This window comes from Trachinotus anak, unplaced genomic scaffold (genome assembly GCF_046630095.1).
Source record: "Trachinotus anak isolate AG129_WGS33_773 ecotype Australia unplaced genomic scaffold, CSIRO_AGI_Tana_v1 ptg000008l, whole genome shotgun sequence".
In the NCBI taxonomy this organism is placed as follows: Eukaryota; Metazoa; Chordata; class Actinopteri; order Carangiformes; family Carangidae; genus Trachinotus; species Trachinotus anak.
Genome location: NW_027273859.1, coordinates 17,090,086 through 17,114,471, shown reverse-complemented (window position 1 = coordinate 17,114,471; position 24,386 = coordinate 17,090,086). Strand labels below are relative to the sequence as shown.

At 38.8% G+C, this 24,386-nt stretch overlaps 2 protein-coding genes across 2 annotated transcripts in view; one reads left to right on the top strand and one right to left on the bottom strand.

The window, feature by feature from the left end:
* The window catches only part of LOC139624209 (RNA-binding protein MEX3B-like), a 222,134-nt gene that overhangs the window by 96,752 nt on the left and 100,996 nt on the right, over positions 1 to 24,386 (top strand). The window lies entirely within an intron of this gene.
* Positions 1,798 to 24,224, bottom strand: rasef (RAS and EF-hand domain containing). Its single transcript, XM_071483122.1, has 19 exons — positions 23,161 to 24,224; positions 21,920 to 22,219; positions 19,288 to 19,617; positions 14,595 to 14,741; positions 14,174 to 14,264; positions 12,630 to 12,725; positions 11,459 to 11,536; positions 11,183 to 11,298; positions 9,143 to 9,211; positions 8,931 to 8,997; positions 8,601 to 8,689; positions 7,569 to 7,863; positions 6,838 to 6,978; positions 5,853 to 6,003; positions 5,682 to 5,763; positions 5,297 to 5,411; positions 4,620 to 4,727; positions 4,352 to 4,428; positions 1,798 to 3,768 (listed from the first exon to the last, which is right to left on the bottom strand). Exons 1-19 carry the CDS (start codon positions 23,478 to 23,480, stop codon positions 3,666 to 3,668), a joined length of 2,775 nt encoding a protein of 924 aa, XP_071339223.1. The 5' UTR covers positions 23,481 to 24,224; the 3' UTR covers positions 1,798 to 3,665.

Genomic DNA, 24,386 nt, shown 5'->3' with positions numbered 1-24,386 from the left:
ACTAAATATGTTTTGAACATTTTTATCCCAAACATTTTTTTTTATTTTGAACTAAAACTTAAACCTGAATGGAAAAACGCCCTACTCAGCATTTTCAGAAAATACTATTCATGATGAATTCAGCTTACCATGTTTATATTTCCTCTGTGGAGTATCTTCAGATATCACACATGGGAACTTAACTGGCTTGTTTTTGGCTTTTGGGAAGAACTGTTCATTTTTAAAAAACTGCAGAAAGTGATTTATGGTAATTTTGAGATTTTGTGCTCTACCTTTTTCTGAACCTACAGATGTAAAACAGAAAAGAGAACCTGCTCTGTCTCCTCTACACTAATATATTCATTACTGTCATTAACCTTTCTGCAACACACTCCCCTTATCTAATTATCCCCCTGTTGCCACCAAACACACACACACACACACACACACACACACACACACACACACACACACAATTCTCAGCTGCCACCCGCACCCCTCTATCCCAACCCCACCTCCACTACCCCACATGTTGTTTGACAAATGAGTGGTCTCGCCTCATCAAGCACATGACAATGTAAACAGATGGGAGGTGGAGACAGGGACCGTGCCAGCTCTAAACACACACACACACACACACACACACACACACACACACACCAAATGCACCAGATACAAAATAGCAGATTGGTTGATGACTATCAATCAAACAAGGGATCTCCATGACCTGCGCAGGCTGTGGTGAACACAGAAACTGAGACTGGGACATAAGTACACATAAAGGCTTTCTTGGATTGTTACAGTTAAATAGATGATTTAATCATATTATTTTTAATATTCCCACATCTTGCTTTTACAAAGATTCTGAAAATAATAATGTAGTATTGCACTCTATCACCACTAGAATTTCGAAAGGGCACAACTATTTAGAAAGCATATATTTGATTACTACATATAGTATAGGTCGTGTATATTAGCAGCAATTAATGCAGTAGGCTAATATAGTAGTGAATACTTTCATGCTAGTGTGCTGGTGTTGCTAAACTCCTGCCTGACCTGGCACTGGCATATTGTGCCTCCACAGCAGTGCTGCCCATGCAGGCCACACACTGCAGCACCTTCATTTCAATATTAGGCATTTTTCCTGATGTTGCTTTAATGTTTTTGTTGCTGACCTAACTTTGAGAGTTGATCCAGCCATGAAGCAAGGCCACTTTAATAATGTAAAAACACTACAAAGCTTCACACAGTCACAACCATCTATGTAACAAACATGATGTGACACAACAGAAAGTCAGGTGAACAACTTTGCTCACCATCTCAACCCTTTGTGTTCAGCCATTGTTAGACAATCCTTTTGGATTACTGTTTCCTCCTTATTATATTTGCTTATTTTTCTATATTGGAGACTCAGTATTGCTCCATATTATCTACACACTATCAAGTGGGAACGTGTGTCATTATCTTCTAATGAACTGGGGACTCCTGTCTGTAAAGTAAAACTGTGGATCTTTTTCCTGTTATGTGCATTAATAAACAAATTGTATCCCTCTATGAGTAGATTGAGGATACAAGTATATTTTAAACTTGATAGAAAACAACTGCTTTTGAATTTTAAAGTTCTCCAAAATATCTGCTGGCTCCCCAGTTCACTGTTGGTTAGGTGTACAAGCACACATACAAAAAAGGTAGATAGATAGCTACTCTTTTTTTTACTTTACTATTTTTATTTTGTGTTAGTTTTTGATGAAACATTCATAAACTTTCAGAATAAATCTCCTAAAAGTTTCTTATCTGGATGACACCAATCTTGTGACATTGTGGCATTCACCCTGTATTTTTTTTTATTGAGAAATGGTCACTTTTGACACAGATACAAAGAAACCTCAGTTACAAAGGCAGTGACTTCACAGTTACATTTCTTATGACATTAACAAAGACATTTATGCGAAAAGAGGTTGAATCTGTGTGGAAATGTGCACATTTACTGTAGAGAACCAGTGTTTGTTTTCACATCCAGACTCAAAACTGAGGAAAACAGTCTGACACAGAGTCTGGTGTGTGGCAACATCACAAACAGGTCTGTGACCAATGTGGCATCTAAAGGGGTCATTATGCTTCATATGAACTAGATTCTACAAAGCGGCATCCAGACAAAACTAAAGGGAGAAGTATTTATACTTATGTTCCAAATGCACAAACTTTTTTTCCTTTGAACTTTTTCACCTCTGCCCTGAAGTGAACGTGCAGTCACATGCAGTAACTACGCAACGCCACTGTCTCAGCTGTTTGAGAATCCAACAAGCATTTCATCTGAAGCATACTGACACCTTTATATACCCTTTAGCAGCGTGATAATGTGGATAAATATGTCATTATTGTTAAGAAATGACAAGACAGACTCTATAACATCAGTAGTAAGGATTTTGGCAAGCTGTCATGTACACATTTAAACAGAAATACAGACGTGTACTTTATCAGAGGGACAAAAATAAGGGTTCTGCTTCCTGCCACCTCTCTTTTATGCTTACCTAAATTTCATGACTCATACCAGATGATACAGTGGTAGTAGTAAAGCATTTGTGCAAATTGAAAATGATCTGCTATAGGTTCAGCTTCAAAAATATAAAATCTATAACAGTCACCTTCAGTGGGAAGTCAAATGAAAAAAAATGTAACACTGTGGGTAATATAATAAAGATGATGGGTTGTTACATTAGAATAAAGTCTAATACAATCACACAGGCACCCCAGGCTTCAACATATATGAACAAAGTCAAGGCTGAGCATTTCCTGCTTTAAGTTCTCCTACAATGTGCGTCTCCATGTCAGCAATCGATGCAGTTCCCTTGCAATAAAGTCTGAGGTTGTGAGTGGTACAAACAACAAACTTCAGTTTCCTTTCAGTCTACCAACATGCTGCAGATGTCATTTCGAACCATCTTCACTTACACTGATGATAACTGAGCTCAGAAGAATTTAGATAAGTGCCACAGTTAAAAGCATAGCCAGATAATAATCTATTCTTATTTCTCTTTTTATCTCACCATAACAATATGCTCTATCACATGCAGTTACTTGTCAGCATCACATACTGTCACTTCAAAAACATACTCATGTGCTTGGCTTCACTTTCAGATCCCTCTCACACATTTTACTTCACTTTCACAGCTGTCTTTCTCCTTTCATGACCATGCCAGTCTCGGCTAACTGTGCAAATCATATCAAATACGTTGAAGGAACCTATGCAAATATGTGTGATAGCATAAGAAAAAAATGAACATAACTGTCATAATGGCACATGGGAAGAAAGCTTACACTTTCATTCATTCTCAAATTCATAAAATACAGAACAGTAAAACTTCCAGCTGTGGCTGAAATGTAGTTCAGTACATTGTTAATAATAATGTGTGTTAATAACCCTGAATAGCAAAAAAACAAAAACAAAACTCGTGTGAAGTTGTGGATATTCTGTTGTGATACCACGTCACTTGTTTGCTCACTTAATTCAGACATTACATTGTCATGGTTATTCACGATAATGATTTGTTCCCATTGCTGTATGTCTGCAGAGATTATGTCTCATTTCTGTTTGGTCAGGTTTCTGCATTTGTTTTTCCTCCTTGTTCCACCCATACTGAATTCACATTAAGTATGACGTGGAGGCTCAGAGCTGAAGAGTTTGATCAGGTGCAGCAGGAGAAGTTTGGTTTCTTCCTGGGAGCATCCAAGCTGGGCAGCGACTGATAGCGACTCTTTTCATTAAAGATATCCTGCTCTCTTACCTGCCTGTGGAAAGAAAAGAAAACACACTAAATTCATAGCAAAACATTTTATAGCGTTGTTATATGCTTGCTTGCTGCCAATCACTTGATCTCATTGATCGAGCTGCGGTGACAGGTTGCAGCTGGGCACAACTTACAGTTTGCAGCCCTCAGCCAGATGAAGGCTCGAGGAGAACTTGTAAACATTATGTTTTTCTACTTCCTTTCCTGTTGTTGTGGGTTTCTGTTCCACATGGATAGATTTCCAGTAGATACCCACATATGCACATTTTGAGACAAGTTAGTTTCCCTTTGCAACAACCTCTTTAGATGTACTTTTACACAGATGGGTCACAACTATGGGTTTGGCATACAGACTATTTGCAGCTGTATATGTGCCCTGGAACAACCAAAACTAAATGCAACGCAGCCATTAACAGTTATATATTAATCAAACCTGTCTCCTGTGAGGTTAAACTGCAACAGCCCCTCTGTGTTTTCAGTGACTAATGTCATGAACATAATTTATCTTGGAAACATTGTTCAGGTTAAAACATCACCAGCTGTTTTTGGTTAGTACATACAGCCGATTGACACAGCTGTCTCACCTGGCCAGGTGCAGCACAGCCTCAAGGATGTTGCCGCCATCTTTGGCACTAGTTTCACAGAACAGAGTGTTGTATGTCTGTTGGGTACAACAGGAAAACATTATTCCTTCAACACAAATTAAGGGTTATGACTTGGATTTATATTTAGATTAAACAAGGATAAGAGTTTTGTGTGGATATGTAGCAGGTGATCCAAATGTTCAGTTATGCTGTTATTAAAATATCTTCATCATTATAATAAGATGAGTGGGTGTTTATTTGTCATTACCATGGCCAGTTTTTCTCCATAGCTGGTAGGAACACAGTTAACTCCATCTTGTCTAAGATCACACTTATTACCCACGAGCATGATGGGAATATCCTCATGGGACACATCCTGCCATGCAACAAAATAAAAAAAAAGAAGAAATAAAAAGGTGAAAACAGGAAAAATTTAAGCAAACTATTACTAAGACAAACATACTACTAAGTATCTGAATATGACAAACTGCTCTATTGTAAATATTTAGCAGGACGGTGCTCATAGATTTAATATGCTAAATAAAATAAAAATTAAAAAAATAAACTACTAAAGATGGGAACTATTAGTTCGACATTAAACATCACAGTGTGTACATAGTGCATTATATCAGACAACACATACTGTACTGCATGCAGACAATTTTAACACACCCACAATACAACAGCAGAATACAGTCTGTACATGCTTTACACACAACACTTACACATCTGCTGCATGTAAAAAGAGAGATATTCACGTAAACATGTGACAACATTTTTACTTACAATGTCTTATAATAACACAAGAACAGCTAAAAGAAATTGCTATTACAGATGTGGAGGTGGATGAATTTCACCTTCACTTTATTCTGCAGTAGTCTGGATCTCTTTTTGCTAACTACTGTTCCACAAACAGTGTCAGTCAGTGAAGTAGTTGTGTATTACCTCAATCATGTCCATCCATTCTCTAACATTAAGGAAGCTCTTTTCACAAGTGACATCGTACAGCAGCAACACACCATCTGCCCGGCGGAAATAAGACTTTGCAATACTGCGAAACCTGAGAGGAACACACAAACCCTCATTGATCAACTTAGTGATCATATTAATTTTTGGTTGTGATAAGATAAAACAACATGTCTACTTAGCCCTGTTGTATATATATATATATATATATATATATATATATAAAACAGCTTAATTTATGTCTTAAAAACACATACATACCTGATAAAACAATAAATTTTTAGCTTTACAAAGAAATCAATGAAAATCTAATCTCTTCTGTTTGTAAATATCCACACCTACATACACCCACACAAACACACACCTTTCCTGTCCTGCAGTGTCCCATAGTTGTAGTAAAACAGGCTCTCCATCTACGATTACTGTCTTCATCTGGAAATCCACCCCTGAACACACAAAGCAGTCACAATCAAACATCTCACACTAGTAAGCTGGTAAAAAAAAAAACAGAGCTTGCTTAATTCATCCACGTCACCTAGAGTAGCGCTGGAGTTGAGTTTGAATTCGTTCTTGCAGAAGCGCAGGAGGAAGCTGGACTTTCCCACTGCAGCATCTCCGGCCAACACGATCCTGAAGGCCTTCTCTGATGTCATGTAGCCCAGGTCAACACTTTCCTTGTCCTCTTGCTGGAGAGGGGACAGAGAGGGAGGAGTGAAAGGAGAGTGAGGCACTCGTGCAGCACTGATAAGATAGATAACTGCATTTGTATTCTGCACATTTACTTCAAGTTATATTTATTCAGTCCTTGACACTGACCACTTTGCAATTGTTTCTTCTCTTATTTCTATATCTCTTAATCATTAGCTCCATTCGGCAATGATGAGGGTTTTATGTCTCACTGCAGGTCAAGAAAGGTTAAAAACACAAACTCTGAAGCCCCAGCAGCAGCAGCAGCTAGAGACCACAATGTACACAATTAGCAAAGGACATACACATGAGTTTACTAAGCTTGGCACCTTACAAAAAGTGGTGTTAAAAATGTAAAGTTATAAAGTCAGTCCTGAGGATTAAAGGCAATAAAATCAATAAAAAATTTTATTTGTTGTAATTAGTTTTAATGTAAAAGTCCCCACAACCCAAAATGTATTTCTAGTTCACTGCTGATTGGAATTGACCTTCATCCTCTTGAATATGCAAACTGAATATGCAAATTTCATGAAAATCTGACCGTTAGTTTTCAAAATACAAGTTGTAAATTTTAACATGACAGTTGCAAAAGTTCGGGAACTTGACAAAATCATTACGCATTGTATTTCTGAATAACAATGCCAAATTTGACCATTTACTGTCAAGACATTTTTCTCTGGAACATGTTGGAAGTAACAGAAAAAAATTATTTCTCATGAGACGTCTTTCTCCACTTGTCCTTTCTCAGTCAGACTACGTTGGCAGAACACACCTCTCTTTTTATCTTCCATTAGATAAGCTACACTCTTTCTTTTCCTTCAGCTCTCTCTTACCTTAATATTGATGGCACTAAGGGGTTTTCGTTTTGTTGGGGCTGGTTCTGTGGTGACACTAATGGATTCAGACGGCTTCCACTCCAAAACTGAGCTGCTGTCCGACCCAAACGCTGACTCACCGTCCTGTGTCTCCGCTGGCTATGATGTAGGCAAACATTAACATTACAGTAATGCAAAAATCTACTCAGACACAGAATTCATGTTATCACTCAAACTTCCTCACAACATTACAACTTTTAGAGTAGCCGTGGGCATGAGCATGTTGTTGAAAACTATAAATGAGAGCCCTGCTACAAAAAAGAAGTTAATATCTGGGGGATAATGGGGTCAGTCCACTACTTTGGTCCTAACTGAATATTTTGTACAGACAATTTACATTCCCAGAGGATAAATTCTACCGATGTTGGTAATCCTCTGACTTTTCCTGTAGCGCCACCTTGAAGTTTACATTTCTGGTTTTGAGTGAAATATTTCATCAACAACTGGATGGAAATGTGGGGAAGACATTGTGGGTCCTCAGAGGATAAGACACAACTGTGTCTCAGTCCCCTGATGTTTCATTTGGCGCCATCATCAGGTCAAATTTCAGTTTTGGTTTGCTTTATGCCAAATGCCTGCAAAACTAATTGCTTTCCCTGCATCCTCTTTTTCAGCACTAATTAGCAAATGTTTGGATGTGTCCATGCTAAACTAAGACATTTCTACAACATACTTTGTTATTGTCTCACCTCAGTATCAGAGTTTTCTCCCATCATGCTATCATTGTTGTCATCCTCCACTTTCTTCTCCTCTCTCTCCTCCTCCTCCTCTTCTTGACCTTTGACCTCCTGCTCAGAGTCATAGCCTCCATGTGACCCTCTGAGTGTTGACAGGCCGCTGTCCATATAGGTCTCGGGCAGGCTGTCCTCCTCATACTCACTGCTGAGTCTGCGCCTCAGGCCTGGGTCACACATGGCCAAGGCCAGGGTGTCACAGCTGGGCCGTTTGCTGTACAGAGGGTAATCGTCCATACGCTGGCAGAACCTGAGGAAGAGGTCAGGAAATAGTCAGTGAGATGTAACACAAAGCCTCTGTAGTCTATTTGTGCAGTTTAGGGGGAGATTGGTTTTACCAAATTACAAAAAAACCAAACTTATACTTTGTAGTTTTGTTTTAATTTGGTAGAATTCATCATCACACACTCTCATTCATTCATTCCCTTCCCCATTCATTGTTCACCCTCAACTAAAGATGCAAAAACCTGCTTAATATACAGTAATCTGTAATAACTGCACATCTTATTTAACAATATGAGGACAAAACCTTTGTCCCCAGAGTCATATAGTTCAGCTTGAGTGCTCATTAGTTTGGACAGCACCTTAAATAAATATCTCACAGCATATTCAACATTTACTTTCCTGCTGTGTAAACAGACAGTCACGTACGAAAAAAACCCTTCCATTCCAAGAAAAGCATCTTGATTTAATTCCTGTTGCACCGAAGGTGCAAGTGGCTCAAACCTGATAAACATGTTGTGAAATAAAACCCTCCAGCTGCTAAATAATGAATTATTCTAAATCTAGTTCTTAATGCTGCTCCTGATGCAACTGAAAATGATACTAAATACTCAGTAATCCACTGTATGACTCTGTATAATAGGAGCCATTAAACTGCTAAATAAGAAAACATACTAGTTTTTCATAGTGTGCCACTATACTGCCTGCATACTACAAATAGAGCAGTGACACCCTCAACCACCTGCATTGCACCGTAGGTCTTACCTGTCCATTAATGAGTATGGCGATGTGTGGCAGATGCTTTTACTTCTGCCTCTGTTCTTTATATCTCCTGGTGATGCACCGTTACCAGACTGTAACACACGACCAGTAGAAATGAGTTTTCGATTGTTTTTGTTTGTGTTTCATGGCTGCCTGAAACTGACACTAAGTCATACTGTCATTGTTTTGCTTAATATTGTCATACAACATATAATTTTTCTCTTAATACATTACATACATTACATGACATTTTTGTTTGAACACTCAATGTTACTGTTAAAAATCTTTTGTACTTTTATTTATTCATTATTTTAATTAACTGTGCAGCTTTACTCTTGTGATCTTCTCCAGAGCAGCCCTCAGGCCATCGTTGGTGTCATGGAGCTTCCTGTTGGCTGTCCTATCAACACACAGAGAGAAAAAACCCCAATATCATTACTCTTTATCCTGGAATTTATTTGTATTTTTGAAATCTAAGTGATATCTTTCCATCTCTAGTATAAAACTTAAACAGTAGCCAGTGTGTGTGTTACTGTCTGACTTACTGCAGAATCTCGATCTGACTCTCCAGGATGTCTCGCTCATCAGAGAAATGTTTCACGAGCTCCTCGTCTCTGCAACAAAACACATTCATAAACACACTTATTGAATTTGAATATATACATTATCCTAGAGAGATCTGAATCTGTAATGGTACAGAAATTATGGTTATAGCCTCACTTCCTGCACAAAACAGAGCTTACACTACAAAAACACATTTGTAATTTAAACCGGTGGTAGTGGAATGTACTCCACAACAACCGCCAAAGAGGAGAAGGCCAGAAGACAAAAAATTGAAAAAGAGGTTCTACAATCAGGCAAGGGTGAATAGCTGCATTTACATTGGTAGGGCTTTCCAGTGGTGGAGAAAATTCAGACCAAGACTTATCCTGCAACTTGCCCACACCCCAGATGAGAGGCACACAGAGAGGGCCGGGACAGAGACTGACTGGACCGGTACGAACTTGGATGTTTTTATTGGTACACCAACTGGCCAATGTGGCAGCGCTTTTGACACCTGCCCACTGCTGCAGCGGCCAACTGGGATTTGTCCCGATGGCCAGTCCACCTATGATGGAGAGACCTCCTGGATTTGAAAGGCATGAGGAGTTTGCTCTGTTTCTACTTGACAGGTGGGTGACATTATCTTTAAAAACAATCTAAACAACTAACTCTCTCTAGTTTTTACCCCGCTGTGTTTATGATGCTGTATTTGTGTGCATGTCGTTGGTTTGATGACATTTTATATTATGAGTTTGTTTTGCTTCAGCTATGAGAACGCATATCCACCTCCACGCTGTATAAGACGCTCTGGATTCCACAACATCCATTAATTTGGGAGGCTGAGCTTCTGAAGGAGCACTGAAGGCAGGGGTGTATTTGTTTTGCTGTTGAGTTCAAATATCAACAGTCTTCTCCAGGACTGCTTACTCTACCTTTAAGGGAAATAATAATTGTTTGCATGTGTTTGCTCTTCTTTTGGTCGCGTGTATTTAAAAGTTAAAAAAAAGTAAAGGAGAGACAGAAGCTGAAGTATCATCACACCCATGTCCACATTCACACACAAACTGTCATCTTAACTCTGAAAACAGACAACAGATCAGTTCTGTGTCCCAGTTCATGTCATGTCCTTTTTTTCATAACCAGTATGGCAGTAGATTCACTCCTTTAGCGAGAGACATTACACCTTATTTATGAATAGCGCAGGCACACCCTGAAGATGGGGAAACAACAGAAAATATTAACATGAGGACACTGTCCAAGCAGGAGGAGTGTTATCCTGCTGGTGGCTCTGTTGTGTCTGTTGCTAAGTAACCCTTTTGAGGAAGTTATTCTGTGTGTGAAGTTGCTCCAGGATATCCTGTTTCAGCTGTGACAAAATGAGACATCCCCTGGGAATGAACGGGTCGGAGAGGGGCGTGTTCTCTCTCAGGCATCTCTCTGCCTGCCTCTCTCTGTATGTCCCTGTATGTTACTCTGCAGCAAAATGCTGTTGTCATTTGTTAAGGACCTAGAATGATATACTCAATTCTCCTAAAACAAATGCATTTTTGATTAAATATAGGCTTGAGATTAATGTATTATTCTCAAGTTCACATTCATCTGCAAATGAGGTGGAAAGGTGGAGCGAACCTGCTCTACAACTTAATCTCATCAGTAATTCGAGATTTAGACTTTCAAAGGTGTTGTGTGTTTGCGTGTGTAATGAGAGGGAGATGGTGTGTAATCATGTTATGTAACAATCCTTTTTCCTTCTCACTGTGAAAAATCAGAAATGTATGATCAACAGAAGCAGCTATGGAAAAATCTGACTGATAAAATATGATGCTAAGGCCTATTATGAAGTACTGCACCCTGTGTCTTACAAAAAACAAAAAGGAGACTGCAGAAAAGGATTGCAGCTCAACTCACCACAGCACAAGTCAAGATAAATCCACTCAAATAGCCTGCGACTGAACTGAAAATCTATCTCAATAAAGCAAACATGCACACATCAGCACACAGCATACGTACAAGGGAACAAAGCCAAACTATAATGAATTCACCGTTCAGAGTTGATGCTTTGATCGGTTAACTCTGTCTTCAGCGAGTCCATCTCACTATGTAGACAGGCAACTTTGGTCTGAGATCTCAACAGCTCCTGTTTTAACCGCTGGTTTTCCTGCATAGAGAAAGTCAAGAGGCAAGAGTGGTGAAGAGAAGAATATGAGAGATGTGTGTGAAGCTACAAGCAGAGAGACATGTAAGAAAAAATGCTTCTGACAACAAAAAAAAAAAAAGGTTTTTTTTGCAGAGACAGGAACATGCAGATTCAGCCTCACCAGTGTTAGCTCATTGATCTTCTTCTTCAGCGCCGGGCTCTCGTCCTTCACAGTGAAGGTCTTGTACTTCTCTTCTATCTGATGGACAAGTTCACATATTTTTGCCTTCAGGCCATTTGACTACACTTAGTTATGAGATGCAACAAAATAACACACCTGTGGATGTACAGATAACATGCAGCTTCACCCCTCAGTTCCCGTTTTTTTATACATTTAGTCTATTTTTCAGTTGGTTTTGGACAATTTAAAGTGAAAAAATGTACTATTTCATGTTATTTCTGTTTATGTTTAGCAGCCCCTCTGAACTTGTAACTGAGGTGTGGGATCACAGTCATTCTATGAGTTTCTGGTAGGAAATCATGCTCACTATTATTATAAATGTAATACTTTTCATACTGGAACTACAACAGAATAATGCTTCCATAAGCACTTGAACAGAAACTATTCAAAGTATTTCATCAATTATTTTTTTTTACTCTTTTTACTGGCAGCCCCCACAGCTTCCTCCTTCCCACGCTAATGCAGTTTCAATCTATGGAAACAAGTGAGGCCAGTTATTTGCTCGGCTGACATTTGTATTTTCATGAGGTCAAAAGAATAAATTAGTCCTGGTTGAACTTCTTGTGAATGCAGTCAGTGTTATTCATAAAGGGCATTCAGCAGAAGCATGTTTTTTTTTCCCAAATGTGTACAGTACATTTTATTTAAGAGCCTGTTTGTATTGAATTAGGTCAAACGGCAGCTTCGCTCCAGCAGTGCAGTCCTTGTTCTGAGGTCTGAGCCCCAGTGTAGTAAAACAGTGAATCGCTGAAGAGCTTATTCTTTATTATTCCTTATTCGACTTCAATCTGTGGCAATGTGCAGCTTAAAAGTTTTGCATATTTATCTCCAACAGATGAAGATATACAACAAAGAAAAAAAAATTAAGTTAGAAAATGAGTAATTGGTTATTAACATGTGAATAAAATTACTCCCACACATATTTTGCTTATTATCTATTTGCTGTTCATGAGCACAAGTCACATGGTGCTGGTGTGATGGTGATTCACTCAAGACAAACATACAAAAGTGAGCAACATCTAAATGTACAAAATGTGACGGCAGGAGTCTGCATTGACCGACAGTGTCGATGGTATGTTACAGTGAAACTGGAGAGCAAGTGAAATTTTACCATCTGCATCCTCTGGATCTTACACTGAAGCTCACACACTTCCATTTCATAACTTCTTCTTAACTCGCTCAGTGCAGCCTCTGTTCGCTTCTTCTCCTACACAAACAAATATGCAAAAACAAAAACATATGTCAAATAAATAGTTGCATTAAAATAACACTTTATGATATTTTTTTATGAAAGTGTGTGTGTGCTCACTCTACAGTTATGTGACAATCTGTCATATTTTAGGGCCGGTTTTGAAACATGGACGAAGGTAATCGATAAATGTATCAGCAACGGTCTATCTGCAGGTTCCAAAAATAAACTCCTCTCTTGTAGGTGTCAGAACATGAGTGTGTGCTCATTACAGTGTGACCGGATACAGGTGAGTGCCCTCTAATTTTGTGTACTTTTCTTAGACAAAATAAACAGCAGCTCCCGAGTCAGTGGAGTACACTTACATAAGTTTCCACACACACACTCAAGCAGACGCAGCGATAAGAGAGAGATAAAGCAGAGTTTATGTTCCTGCACAATTAGGTTTTAAAACGCTGTAAATAAACATCAGGACTGAGGATAAAATTAAAAGGAAAAAAAAAATAGATCAGATGGTCTGATACAGCAGTCCCTGTGGTTGTTCTCAGTTTTCATTTGACATAGAAAGCCAAACATTGTTATCAAATCTTATCATTATACACACCGCCCTGTTTAATTTCTCTCACTTGGATACCTGGAAACAGCTGGAAAAGTTTAAAAACAAAGGCTACCATGGCAACACAACTCACTTTAATTCACATATGGAAACTCAGGTCCATCCATCCATTAGCTATTTCAGTTATCCTTTCACAGTCGGGCTGTAACCAATCCCAGCTGACACTGAGTGAGGGTACACCCTGGACAGGTTGGCAGTCTGTCACAGTGCTGACATATAGTGACAGATAACCATTCACGCTCACATTCACACCTACTGGCAATTTAGAGTCAACAGTTCACCCACATCTCTTTGGACTGTGGGAGGAAGCTGGTGCACCCAGTGGAAACCCACTTATGTTAAAGTCTTTAAATGTAATCCACACTGTAGCCAATGCTAGCAACACAGATTTACAACATTAAAGTGTGTGTTAATTCTTTTGACATATCATCATAGAGCCTGTCAGTCTATTGGTATATGTCATACTTAATTTTATAACTAAACACTCACTGTAGTTTACGATAGACAAACAAAAAATAAAAATAAAAAAGCAACCTAAACCACATAGAATTCAGGATAACAGTCAGGTTTTATACATTTTGCTGTGGCTCATATCTAAAAGAGTTGTGAAATCCAGCTGATCAGCAGGCGTGTCTGGGTTTGGATCAGTAATCGGATATTCAGCCTCATATGTTTGTTTGACATGAGGGAAGAGCCGAACAAACGCACCCTGCTTATTGCTTTGCCTATACAAACTCCAGAGCCAGAAACGCATCATAGCAACCAGCCTGCAATACTAAAACAAAATCACATTTAAGTCATGTTTAGGTGCACATTTGAAGTTTCGGGGGGTCTTATGTGTTTGTCCCACCTGCTCCCGTGTTTTTCTCTCCGCAGCGTGAATGCGTTGGTCCATCTCCTCCTCCATCTCACTGAGCTGCATCGATGCCTGGTCCTGCGCTCTGCAAAACAACAGCAGGATAATGTCACTGTGCTCCAGAAACCTCCATCCATCCATTATCTACTGTGCACTGGCTTTTCCCGGGATGGTCACAGGACAGCTGAAGCCAACGCAGAGCTGTCACATTTACCTGACCTGCATGTTTTTGGACTGTAGGAGAAAATCTGAACATAACATAAAATATCCTCAATTCAGTTTACCATCAATGTCAGATGAAAACTTCCATCATTCATTATCATTAAAGCATTCAAACAGCGTGTGTGTGTGTGTGTGTGTGTGTCTGTGTGTGTATGTGTGTGTTTGTGTATGTGCATTGGTGTGTGTTTCTCACCGTTTGATGGCGAGAGCCAGGTTCTCCATCTCTGAGTTCTGCTGTTTGATCTCTTTGGTGAAGTTCATGATGACTTTTTCAAACTGAGGAATCAGTCTGGGCTCAGTCAGGCTGATGTTCTGGTACAACGTCGCTGCTTGTTCATGCCTGCAAGGAAATCAGGATTTGACATAATCATTTTGCTGTAATACTGACATGTTGACTGTACTGTTTTCCACATAAACATTTCAGGCCTAAAGAAGAGTTCTGGTTGTTCCTTTTACTTCATGATCTTAAATTAACATCATTCAACTTTGTGGGCAGCTTGTCAATTGGTAGATGACAGGGGAAATTTTCAGGTTTTCAGGTTTAGTGTTTTGTTTCTTTGAAGTCCATGAAGCACACATCACCCTTTGCTTTATTCACAACACCAAACATTTGGTGAATAAAACATGATGTGGACATGTTTTAATTTTTTATGGATTTGGATGGAAGTTCACACTGAACTGCTGTATGTGTGTCTTCAAGGAAAGAAATTGTTATGTCACTGAATATAAACCAACTAAAACTGACTTGAGTAACATTGTTGAAACAGGCCAATGAAAATGCAGACAAAATAAGAGCATGCTTTCCATCAAGAGTGGTTTAATGAGGGGAAAATTCCTACTGATTACCTTAAGGAAAGACACTTCAGAGAGTTATATGTCATGAAAAAAATATAACCCACCATAAAACATCCAGCAGTTAATAACTCTAAATGATTTTTGTTGGGCACCCAAAAATTATTTATATTTTCCTTTTTTTGTTCCTGAGGACGACATAAATCACCGATTTTATATCCACAAGCAATCATTTGGTAATTTAGTCAAATACACAGAATTTTGATAAATATACAAAAGCTAACATTTGAATTACCCAAACACATTTTGTAGCAGACCAAAAGAACCGGATGTTACTTTTGATGCATTCTCTGTTTCACTTTGTTTGCCAGTGACACAGCATGTAGCTCATTTCCATAACTCCCTGACAGACAACACAGATCCCATGAGGATGTGTCAGTGTGAAATGTAAACTCAATGTGAACAACTTAACCACATAGTTTTTCCAGTGTACGTCGCTCTGAAGTCATGACTCAGATCAAGTGTCCTGCATCACAGTACGATGGTAAAAGTGGGTCATATTAGTGTGTTTGCCTTCTGACAGGTCGGACTGGCTGTAATCCTGAGCATATAGACTCTGCTGCCGGTCTGTCAATAACTCACAGTGACACATAGCTTACTGCAGCGTCATAAGCTGCGACAAACAGACTGATCATAACAGAAACACACAGAAACAATCCTACATCAGACTGGCAAAGGTCAGAGATAAACAGACATAAACAGAAGCACTTATAGCAAGCACTTGACATGATCTAAAGCCACTGAAAACATCAGTTTGCTGCCCTTTCTTCCCAGGAACCCCAAAACCTAAAGTATTAAAATACTTTTACCGGATCCAAATGAAGTCTTTTTATGCAGGCTTTTTGTTCTCATTTGCCTCCTGTGCAACCCTGCCTTGTTTTTCTGTTTGCTATGTACATTTACTGCACAAAACTTCCTGTATTCAAGCACAAACTGGTAAGTTGTGTCTCATCTGTTTAGGATGTGTTCATCGTCAGCTGTTTGATGGTGGACAGTGCACACATAACCACACAGATTAAAGATAAGTGCCGTATTCAAAGGAGTTACCAGAATGTACGGCAAAAACAAATGGGGAAAACACGGAGGACATCTTTTAAGTCTTTTTTCACAGAAAAATCATGTTTCACTGAATCCTGATCCCTTATAATTCTACTCACTGTCTAAGTCAGCTGAGAGACTGAATAATATAAAACAAAATACACAACTCATTAAGTTAGATATGTTACATCATAATAAAATTATGAACTAATTGATTTTTTTGCTCTTGATGTGTCTTCCCCATAATAGCACAAAATATTCTTTCTTCCCCTAAAAAACACACTTCTCTGAAGTGAATTGTGAACTATATTTACCAAGTTGTCATCTGTCAGCTGACTGTTGTAGCAGTGACTGTGACTGTTTGGGGAAAAGAGAGCGTATTTAGCAGATGCTACCACTGTGACAATCAATGTCCAATGCCACAGCACAGCAGCGCGAGGATGAGTCCCATGCCAGGCCTGAGGCCCCCCCCCCCCAAGACATTCCATACTTGAGTGTTGGTATTAAAACCAAAACCAGAAACCAAGATCAAACAAAGTGTCGTAAATGTGTTTGTTTTATATACATCAGAAACGATCTGTTCAAGAAATACAGGTTATGAATCTGAAAAAAATGAAATGATTTAGTGCTTTCAGTAAGTGACAGTCTTTGATAATTGCTGAATTGAGGTTGGGATTGAGGTTGGATGCCTGGATCTGATGGGATCAGATGTCAAGATGTGAGCTGCCAGTGAAAAGTTAGATAAGTTTTAAGAAAGGTATAGGCTAAATAAAAACAAACATCAGAAAAGAATGAATGAATTAAAAATGATTATAAGTGAATTAGATAATAGTAATAGATGAATTAGAGACAGCCTCAGCTCATATAGCATACACCAAGCTATTTATGTGAGTTATGGCTGATGTCCATTCTATTAGCAATATTGACAGTCAGAAGGTCCTTTCATACAAAGATTCAGAAGGTTTCATGGGAGACAAACTTGAGTTCTTAACACATAAACTGCAAAGTGGTGATACTCTGAGGAACTCAAAACAGTACTGTGGCTCACATATTCAGAGAATCTAGAAACTTGAAAGACTTGACAGAGAAAACTCTGTCAGACCCAGTGTATGTTAAAACCTTAAAGTGCAGGACAAATGTACATTATGTTATCTGCTGAAGTCAATAATATACAATATTTCTGTAGGCTAAGGTGTGTTGCAGTGGTGGGTAAGTTGTAAATAAGTTCTGTTTTCCCACTGAGTTTTGTTGTTCGTAAAATCAATTTCCCATTGGTTTTTGTTTTGCATGACGCTTGTTATGGGTGGTTTCACTATAATGTGATTTACTCTCCACTAAGACTCTCTCCAGAAATCATGTCTTCTCTTATTTCTGTGGTGAAGCTGGTGACACACTGGTCTTTTTACTTAGGAAAGTGAGCACTGTGTGACCTGCAGCTGGATGCAATACACATATCTTGACAGGGTGGGGATTCACTCAACATGAGCATTTATTGAGCTTCACTGTGATGGAATAATCATGTTGTTTGATCCAAACTGACTGAAGGTTGTGCAAAAACAGACCTAGAATTCTTAAAACTAGAAAAACGTTCTACCTTAAAACTAGACAGAAAAACCCAAATTCAAACAAATAGATCAACAAACTGGTTGGTATTTCATAAGATTCTTAAATTGGGAAGTGTTAAGGAAGGAAGGAAATAAGGACATAAGGAAAACAATCTTGTTCCTCTGCCAGGATGTTATGTCAAACATTGTTATAGCTTATTACTGGTTCAAATCAGGTGAATTTTAGCTGGGATATCTTATGTGGACAAAGTTAGATGTATTTTCAAAATGAGATTACTCTTCTAATGCAAAGATTATTTTTCTTTTTAGACAAAAAATAATACAAATTTCCTAATTTTTATTTTCGTGAAATTCCTTTTTTGCAGTGTGATAACAACACAGTTTATTGCATTGCGCATCAGTCTGAGTACTTTGAATGTGACTTTCAAAACATTTGCAACATCATTATATTCATCGGTAGTAAAAAGATATACTTGCTATTCTAAAAGAGCAGACACCTTGGTTGTTGTACAGGACCTAACTTGGCTCCAGCTCCGATACAAATCACAAACACTGTTGTTGGTACAGCTACAGTTTCAATATTATAAAGGGTTCCACCTCACCTCCTTTGCTGACACTGAGAAAATCTGTTAAGGGAAAGATTTGGACATACCTCCACACATTTAATTATGTATAAAATCTCTCCAACAAAGATTCTGGTTAGTGTCTTTTAGAGCTGTGACTGTGAAGAGATGTTTACCTGAGAGAAAAGAAGATTTTGATGTTTATCCATATTCATTTCTTCATATTAATATTCTTGATTAGTGGTTTGGGAAATGGTGGGAAATGTCCACCACAGTTCCCCAAAAAAAAGGTCTTGTTTCAAATCATCAACAGTCCTTAAGCCAAATGTATTCAGGTTACAATCAAATAAAACAGACAGAAGCAGAAAATAGTTAAGAAGCTATAGGGCTAGCTACTGTTTAGCAATTTTGTTTCAACTTTTGACCACCTGCTGGTCTCACCTTCACATTTAAGTTAGAGATATAGTACATTTCTGCTATTCAACCTCCCATACTGTGGAGACAACATGAAAATCTCTCCACCTGCCTCCACCTGGGCATAAAGAAGAACAAACAATACTCACACATCACTTTCATTCACTGGTCTTAAAAGCAGCAAAGTCTGAATACGCTCTCAACTCCAACTTTCCCACCGTTTACTGTTCACATTCATTTCTCCTTTCCTTTGGGGCTGCCTCTGGTAACAGTCTAGCCTGTCTGCAATTTGTGAATTTCCCTGCGGAGATCATTTACATCACTATCATCACTGCGCTCACTGTTGAACACATTCATATCACCCCTGAGGATTTCCATATATTAAACACATCCACCCATTGGTAGCCTTCAACGTTTCTGGCTGCCCAGCCAGCGGACAGGTGTGCGCCCTCACCTGGGAATGAACTTGGCCTGCTCGCCCATTCTCCCCTCGAAGCCCTCCCAGGCGGCGGATACGTCTCCTCCTTCCAGCTCCATGTCCTCTCCGTAGCGGTCGTGGAAGCCGCTGATGAACTCCAGCAGGGTGACGGTTCCGTCCTTGTCGACATCCAGCCGGTCAAATATACGGTCCGCCTCGGCCGCAGGCACCTGCAGCTCCGCGCAGATGGTGAGAAACTCGTTCCTCTCGATCCGCCCGGAGTTGTCTACGTCGTAGGCTTTGAAGAGGGTGCGCAGCCGGTCCTGCTCCTCTGCACTCATGCCCCTGATTGAGTGATGTGGCTGGCTAAAAAAACAAAACAACAAAAAAAACAAAAAACAAGAACAAAACAGGCGTTTCAGTAAAATAAGGTGACCACCCAGAACTGCCAAAGTTTTATTCTCTGGACTCCGGCTACAAAACTCCCAGACTTGTCCTCACTTATCCAAACATTTCGACCGCTGTTAAAAAAAAAAAGTTCTGATCGTGTTAATCCATGTTAAGAGATTTGAGTGCTCGGTAGATCAAATGGACTCCTCTGCTACTGTGTTTTCTTCACCAAATAATTTCCCGGTTTGTAGCAGTCAGTGTCGGAGGAACAGAACAGCTGCTGCGTCTGGCTCAGGTAACGCGCCATGCATCACCTGTGTGCGTGTGTGTGTGTATGAATATTATGTGTTCACTCCCCCTCCCTCTCTTTCCTCAACCACAAAGGTCTGGGCTTCGGGCCAAACGAAAGTGCTTTCATTGTGAGGAGAGACTGATAGCCGGTGATGGACTGAATGAACTTTATAAATCAGTGATCATCGACCTGTAGCCTGTGATGTACAGGAGAAAACTTACACACACAGGTACAGACTTTGACACACAGTGCAGTATCGCATGTAATCTAGTTATCCCTGTTTTAATAAGTCGTTTTAACTCATATAGTCTCTATATCCAAAACATCATCTGTAGCCTAAAATAAATAATTGTTTTTACAAGATCAGTGTCTCCATAAACACACACACTTTAGATTCTGTTTAAACCTAGGGCTCTGTTTCTAATTTGGTATTGGCCCCTTTCGTTTAACTCTGAGACATGAGTTTACTTGCATTTACAATAAAAGAAACAAAAATCTTGCACTTGATATTTAAGATTTTAACCGTGTTACAGGACTCCCTCTCACACCTTTGTTTTCAGCAGCTGTTAGCACCATGCAGGCCCACATGAAACCACTAATAGTCATTGTTGGCCCTTATTCAACCTGCTGTGTCCCCCAATAGTTTAGTTATACACTATGACATGCAGATGTATTTAAGAATAAACAAAATGCAATTACAATATCAACTGATATGTTAAAGGCGGGCTGTCACGATATCAGATTTTCACTACATGATAATTGTTGTCAAATAATTAACAGTAATGATATTGTGATATCTATAGAAAATTTGAAAAAAAAATGCAATCAGTCAAACTCATTGATAACTTTTTTTTAATTGCGTATTTTGTCTCTTTTTGGTAAATGAATTAGACTCAAATACAAATGGAGGTTGAGGGGGAGAGAGAGGATGTAACCATAACTCCACAAAAGTGAATCTCTAAAAACCAGACACTCAACGTTATTTTCACCAAAAAAGGAAACTGACAGTATGTTTACTAAATTGGCTTTCAACACTACAGTCAGGTTAATTTAGCAGTTTAGGTTAAAACAGCGGTTCTCAGTTTGTGGGGTGACCCCCCTGAGGGATTACGCTCGTGTATGGGGTTATGTTTGCATCACATATGTCATTAAATTAATGAACTTTAAAAGCAAATTCATCATTGATCCAGATGCCTAAACATTTATAATACGGAACTTTGAATTTCTGTGCTAATCAGAATTTTGCTAAAATCAATTTTGGTTTGTTTTTGAAAACAGCATATATTTGTTTTTTTTTATCATGATTTAGCACAAGTTTAAGCTCAGTGAATGATTCTTGAAAAGCATTAAAAGAAAGTTGTAGATTGTAGATGACCAATTGTATTGAATCTGCCCAACAATATAAAATCGTGTCATCGCCATACAAATGAACATTACAGTTAATTCATGATCAGACAATATCACTGATATAAATTGTGAAGAGGACTTAAATCGAGCCCTGAGGGACCCTTTTTGTTATCAGTAAGGAAACTCATTGCACATTCCTTGCTTGCACACACTGCTGGTGATGTCCGATCAGCTTTCTTACCAATATGGAGTGAAACTAAGTTGAATCAATAGGATTCATGAAGGGAAAATAAACAAGTTTGCTGATGCTGATGTGCTGATCTTCATTTGACTAAAATTCCACATGGATTGTGTTTTTATTAGTTGCTTAAACTGTCATTGTTAATGATTGATAACAATTGTGGGGTGGGGCCTTGTGAACTTTTTTCATCTTCTGAAGGGGCCATGCCAGAAAAAGCTTTAGAACTACTGGGTTAGGATAATGTTTATACATAATATATAATGATTTTGGTCAAAATAAGGTTACTGATTAATTTCAGGATCCCTGTCGTATCAAATAAAATAATTCCCTGCTTAGTCCACATGTCAATGCACCTGCGTGTATGATTAAAATAGCACATGTGACTGTTCATCTCTCACCTGGATATGACCTGCTCCTTTTTTGAAAAGTCTTCCACAGTTGAGGACTGCTTGTCGTCTCCGTAGCGGTCGTGGAAGCCACTGATGAACTCATGCAGGGTGACGGTTCCATCCTTGTCGACATCCAGCCGGTCAAATATACGGTCCCCCTCAGCCGCAGGCACCTGCAGCTCAGCACAGATGGTGAGAAACTCGTTCCTCTCAATCCGCCCCGAGTTGTCTGTGTCATAGGCCTGAAAGAGGGCACGCAGCCGGTTGCGCTCCTCTGTGCTCATACTCCTTTTTGAGGGATGTGGCTGGCTAAAAAAAACAAATAAACAAAACAAGGCATTTCAGTACAGAAAAGTGACCACCAAGATGATGAAACTCAGAACTGTCAATGTTTTATTCTCTGGGCAAACAATAAAGAAGCCTATAGCTCCCAACTCCAAGACTTATCCAAACATTTCAACTGCTGTTGGCATTTACAAATAATCTGATCAAGGTAAATCCATTTTAAATGAATTGTAGGCTATGTGTTCTCTCTCTCTCTCTCTCTCTCTCTCTCTCTCGCTGTCTTTCCAATATATGGAAAAATTATATATTAAAAAAATTATAAAAATTTAACTCCAGTCAATTTGTCACAAACAGGAAAACTAGCTATAGAGACCAAAACCATTTTTTGAACCAGGCTGTAAACGTGTATTTCTGCTGTAAAGTTTTCATTTTTCACATCGGAGTCCACGGTGGATTATCTCGCTTTTGGAGCCAGTCTTCAGTGGTCATTTGAAGAACTACAGTTTTTGGCACCTCTGTGTTTCATGGATGACTACAGGAAAAATATGTAGTAAAACTAAGTTGAATGAATATGACTTGTAAAGAGAAAATAAAGGAGTTTGCTTAGTCTGTCATTGTTGATATACAGTATTTGATTATGTTAAAAATTATGGGGTGGGGCCATGTGAACTTTTTTGGGCTTCTAAAGTGGGGCATGGCAGAGAAAGTTTTAGAACTACTTGGTTAAGATAATGTTTATACATAATGTATAATGTTTAAATAAATGATTTTGGTCTAAATAAGGTTATTGATTAATTTCAGGATCCCTGTTATATCAAATAAAATGATTCCCAGTTTAGTCCACATGTTCAAAACATGACAAGTGATACATTGTGCACTACGCACTGAGTACATCCTTTGTAATTTACCAGGCTCTGCATTTACATGTATGTTTAAAATAGCACATATGACTGTTCATCTCTCACCTGGATATGACCTGCCCCTTGTTTTTTGAAAATTCCTCCACAGTTGAGGACTGCTTGCCTTCTACCTCACTGTCATCTTCTTCCTCCTGGTGTCGTTCTTTGAAGCCACTGATGAACTCTTCTAAGGTCACTGTGCCGTCTTTGTCAACATCCAGGCGGTTGAATATTCCCTCTGCTTCTTGGGCTGGGACATGAAGCTCCTGGCAAATGGTAGTGAATTCATGTTTTTCAATCCGCCCTGAATTATCCACATCGTAGGCATGAAAGAGCGTACTCAGGCGCTGGTTTTCTTCCTTACTCATAGCCTTTGCTGATGCCATAGTTTTGCTTGAGTTTAAACAGCTGCTTGAGTCAAGAGTGTTACAGTCAGTTGCAGATGAATAAACAACACGTGAAAGTGTTATAAAAACAGCCAAGCCCTACTGAAATTTAACTGTACAGCAAAGTCAGATTGTTAAATTTAATATTGCATTTCCTTTTGGTCAGAGTCAGAGATGGTTGGAGGCCAGCTGTTAGGTGGGAGCAAGTAAAACATTTTGCTCCATGTCTGAAAAAAATCCCATCGCTGAAATGAAAAGGCTGTACTTCTAGGATTGGTCTCAATGCCTCTGCTACCTCACTTTTATATCCTCACAGAAAAGCATTCTCTATTTCCCTAAGTGATGGTGTTGCAAATGCTGTTAAAGCCATGACTGGCTTCTGAGTGGAAGAATCCCTCCTTTTTCCCAGAAGGATGGAAATAACAGTGTGGCCAGAATCTTTAGGAAATACAAGTACATAAAAAAACTTTTTCTTTTCCTTCCATATCGGTTAAAAAGTGAATCCCAAATATCATTACATATTTGGTCTGATACTTTTGATATTTTTCCTCACTTTGTATTTTCTTTAAATTGTAAATATTAGTGAAAGCATTCCCAAAATTGTTCATTTACAGTAAGGGAAGACTCTGTAAGTGATTCTTACATGCAACTTGAATGTAACAGAGAGTTAGTGGTAAGCTGCCACACACACTACAGTCAACTGCTCATACAAACCAGAATGTTTAACTTGTCAATGCATTACATTTTCTTTTAGTTAGTGATCTAACAGTAAGAAATAATCTGGTCTTTTTTCCCCCAAATATATGGAGTAACTGATGAGCCAAGCTAAAGATAACAAGTTCATGAGACTCATCAAAACTAGAACAACTCAAGCAAAGCTTTCAAAACCCCAAACACAGCTGTATT

Excerpts from the sequence above, each read along its gene's own strand:
- rasef (XM_071483122.1), bottom strand. The coding sequence starts at position 23,480 with ATGGCATCAGCAAAGGCTATGAGTAAGGAAGAAAACCAGCGCCTGAGT. Across the intron at positions 8,690-8,930 it reads CTCTGGAGAAGATCACAAGA|TCTGGTAACGGTGCATCACC; the intron begins GTAAAGCTGCAC and ends CGTGTGTTACAG. Across the intron at positions 6,004-6,837 it reads TTAGTGCCATCAATATTAAG|CAAGAGGACAAGGAAAGTGT; the intron begins GTAAGAGAGAGC and ends TCCCCTCTCCAG.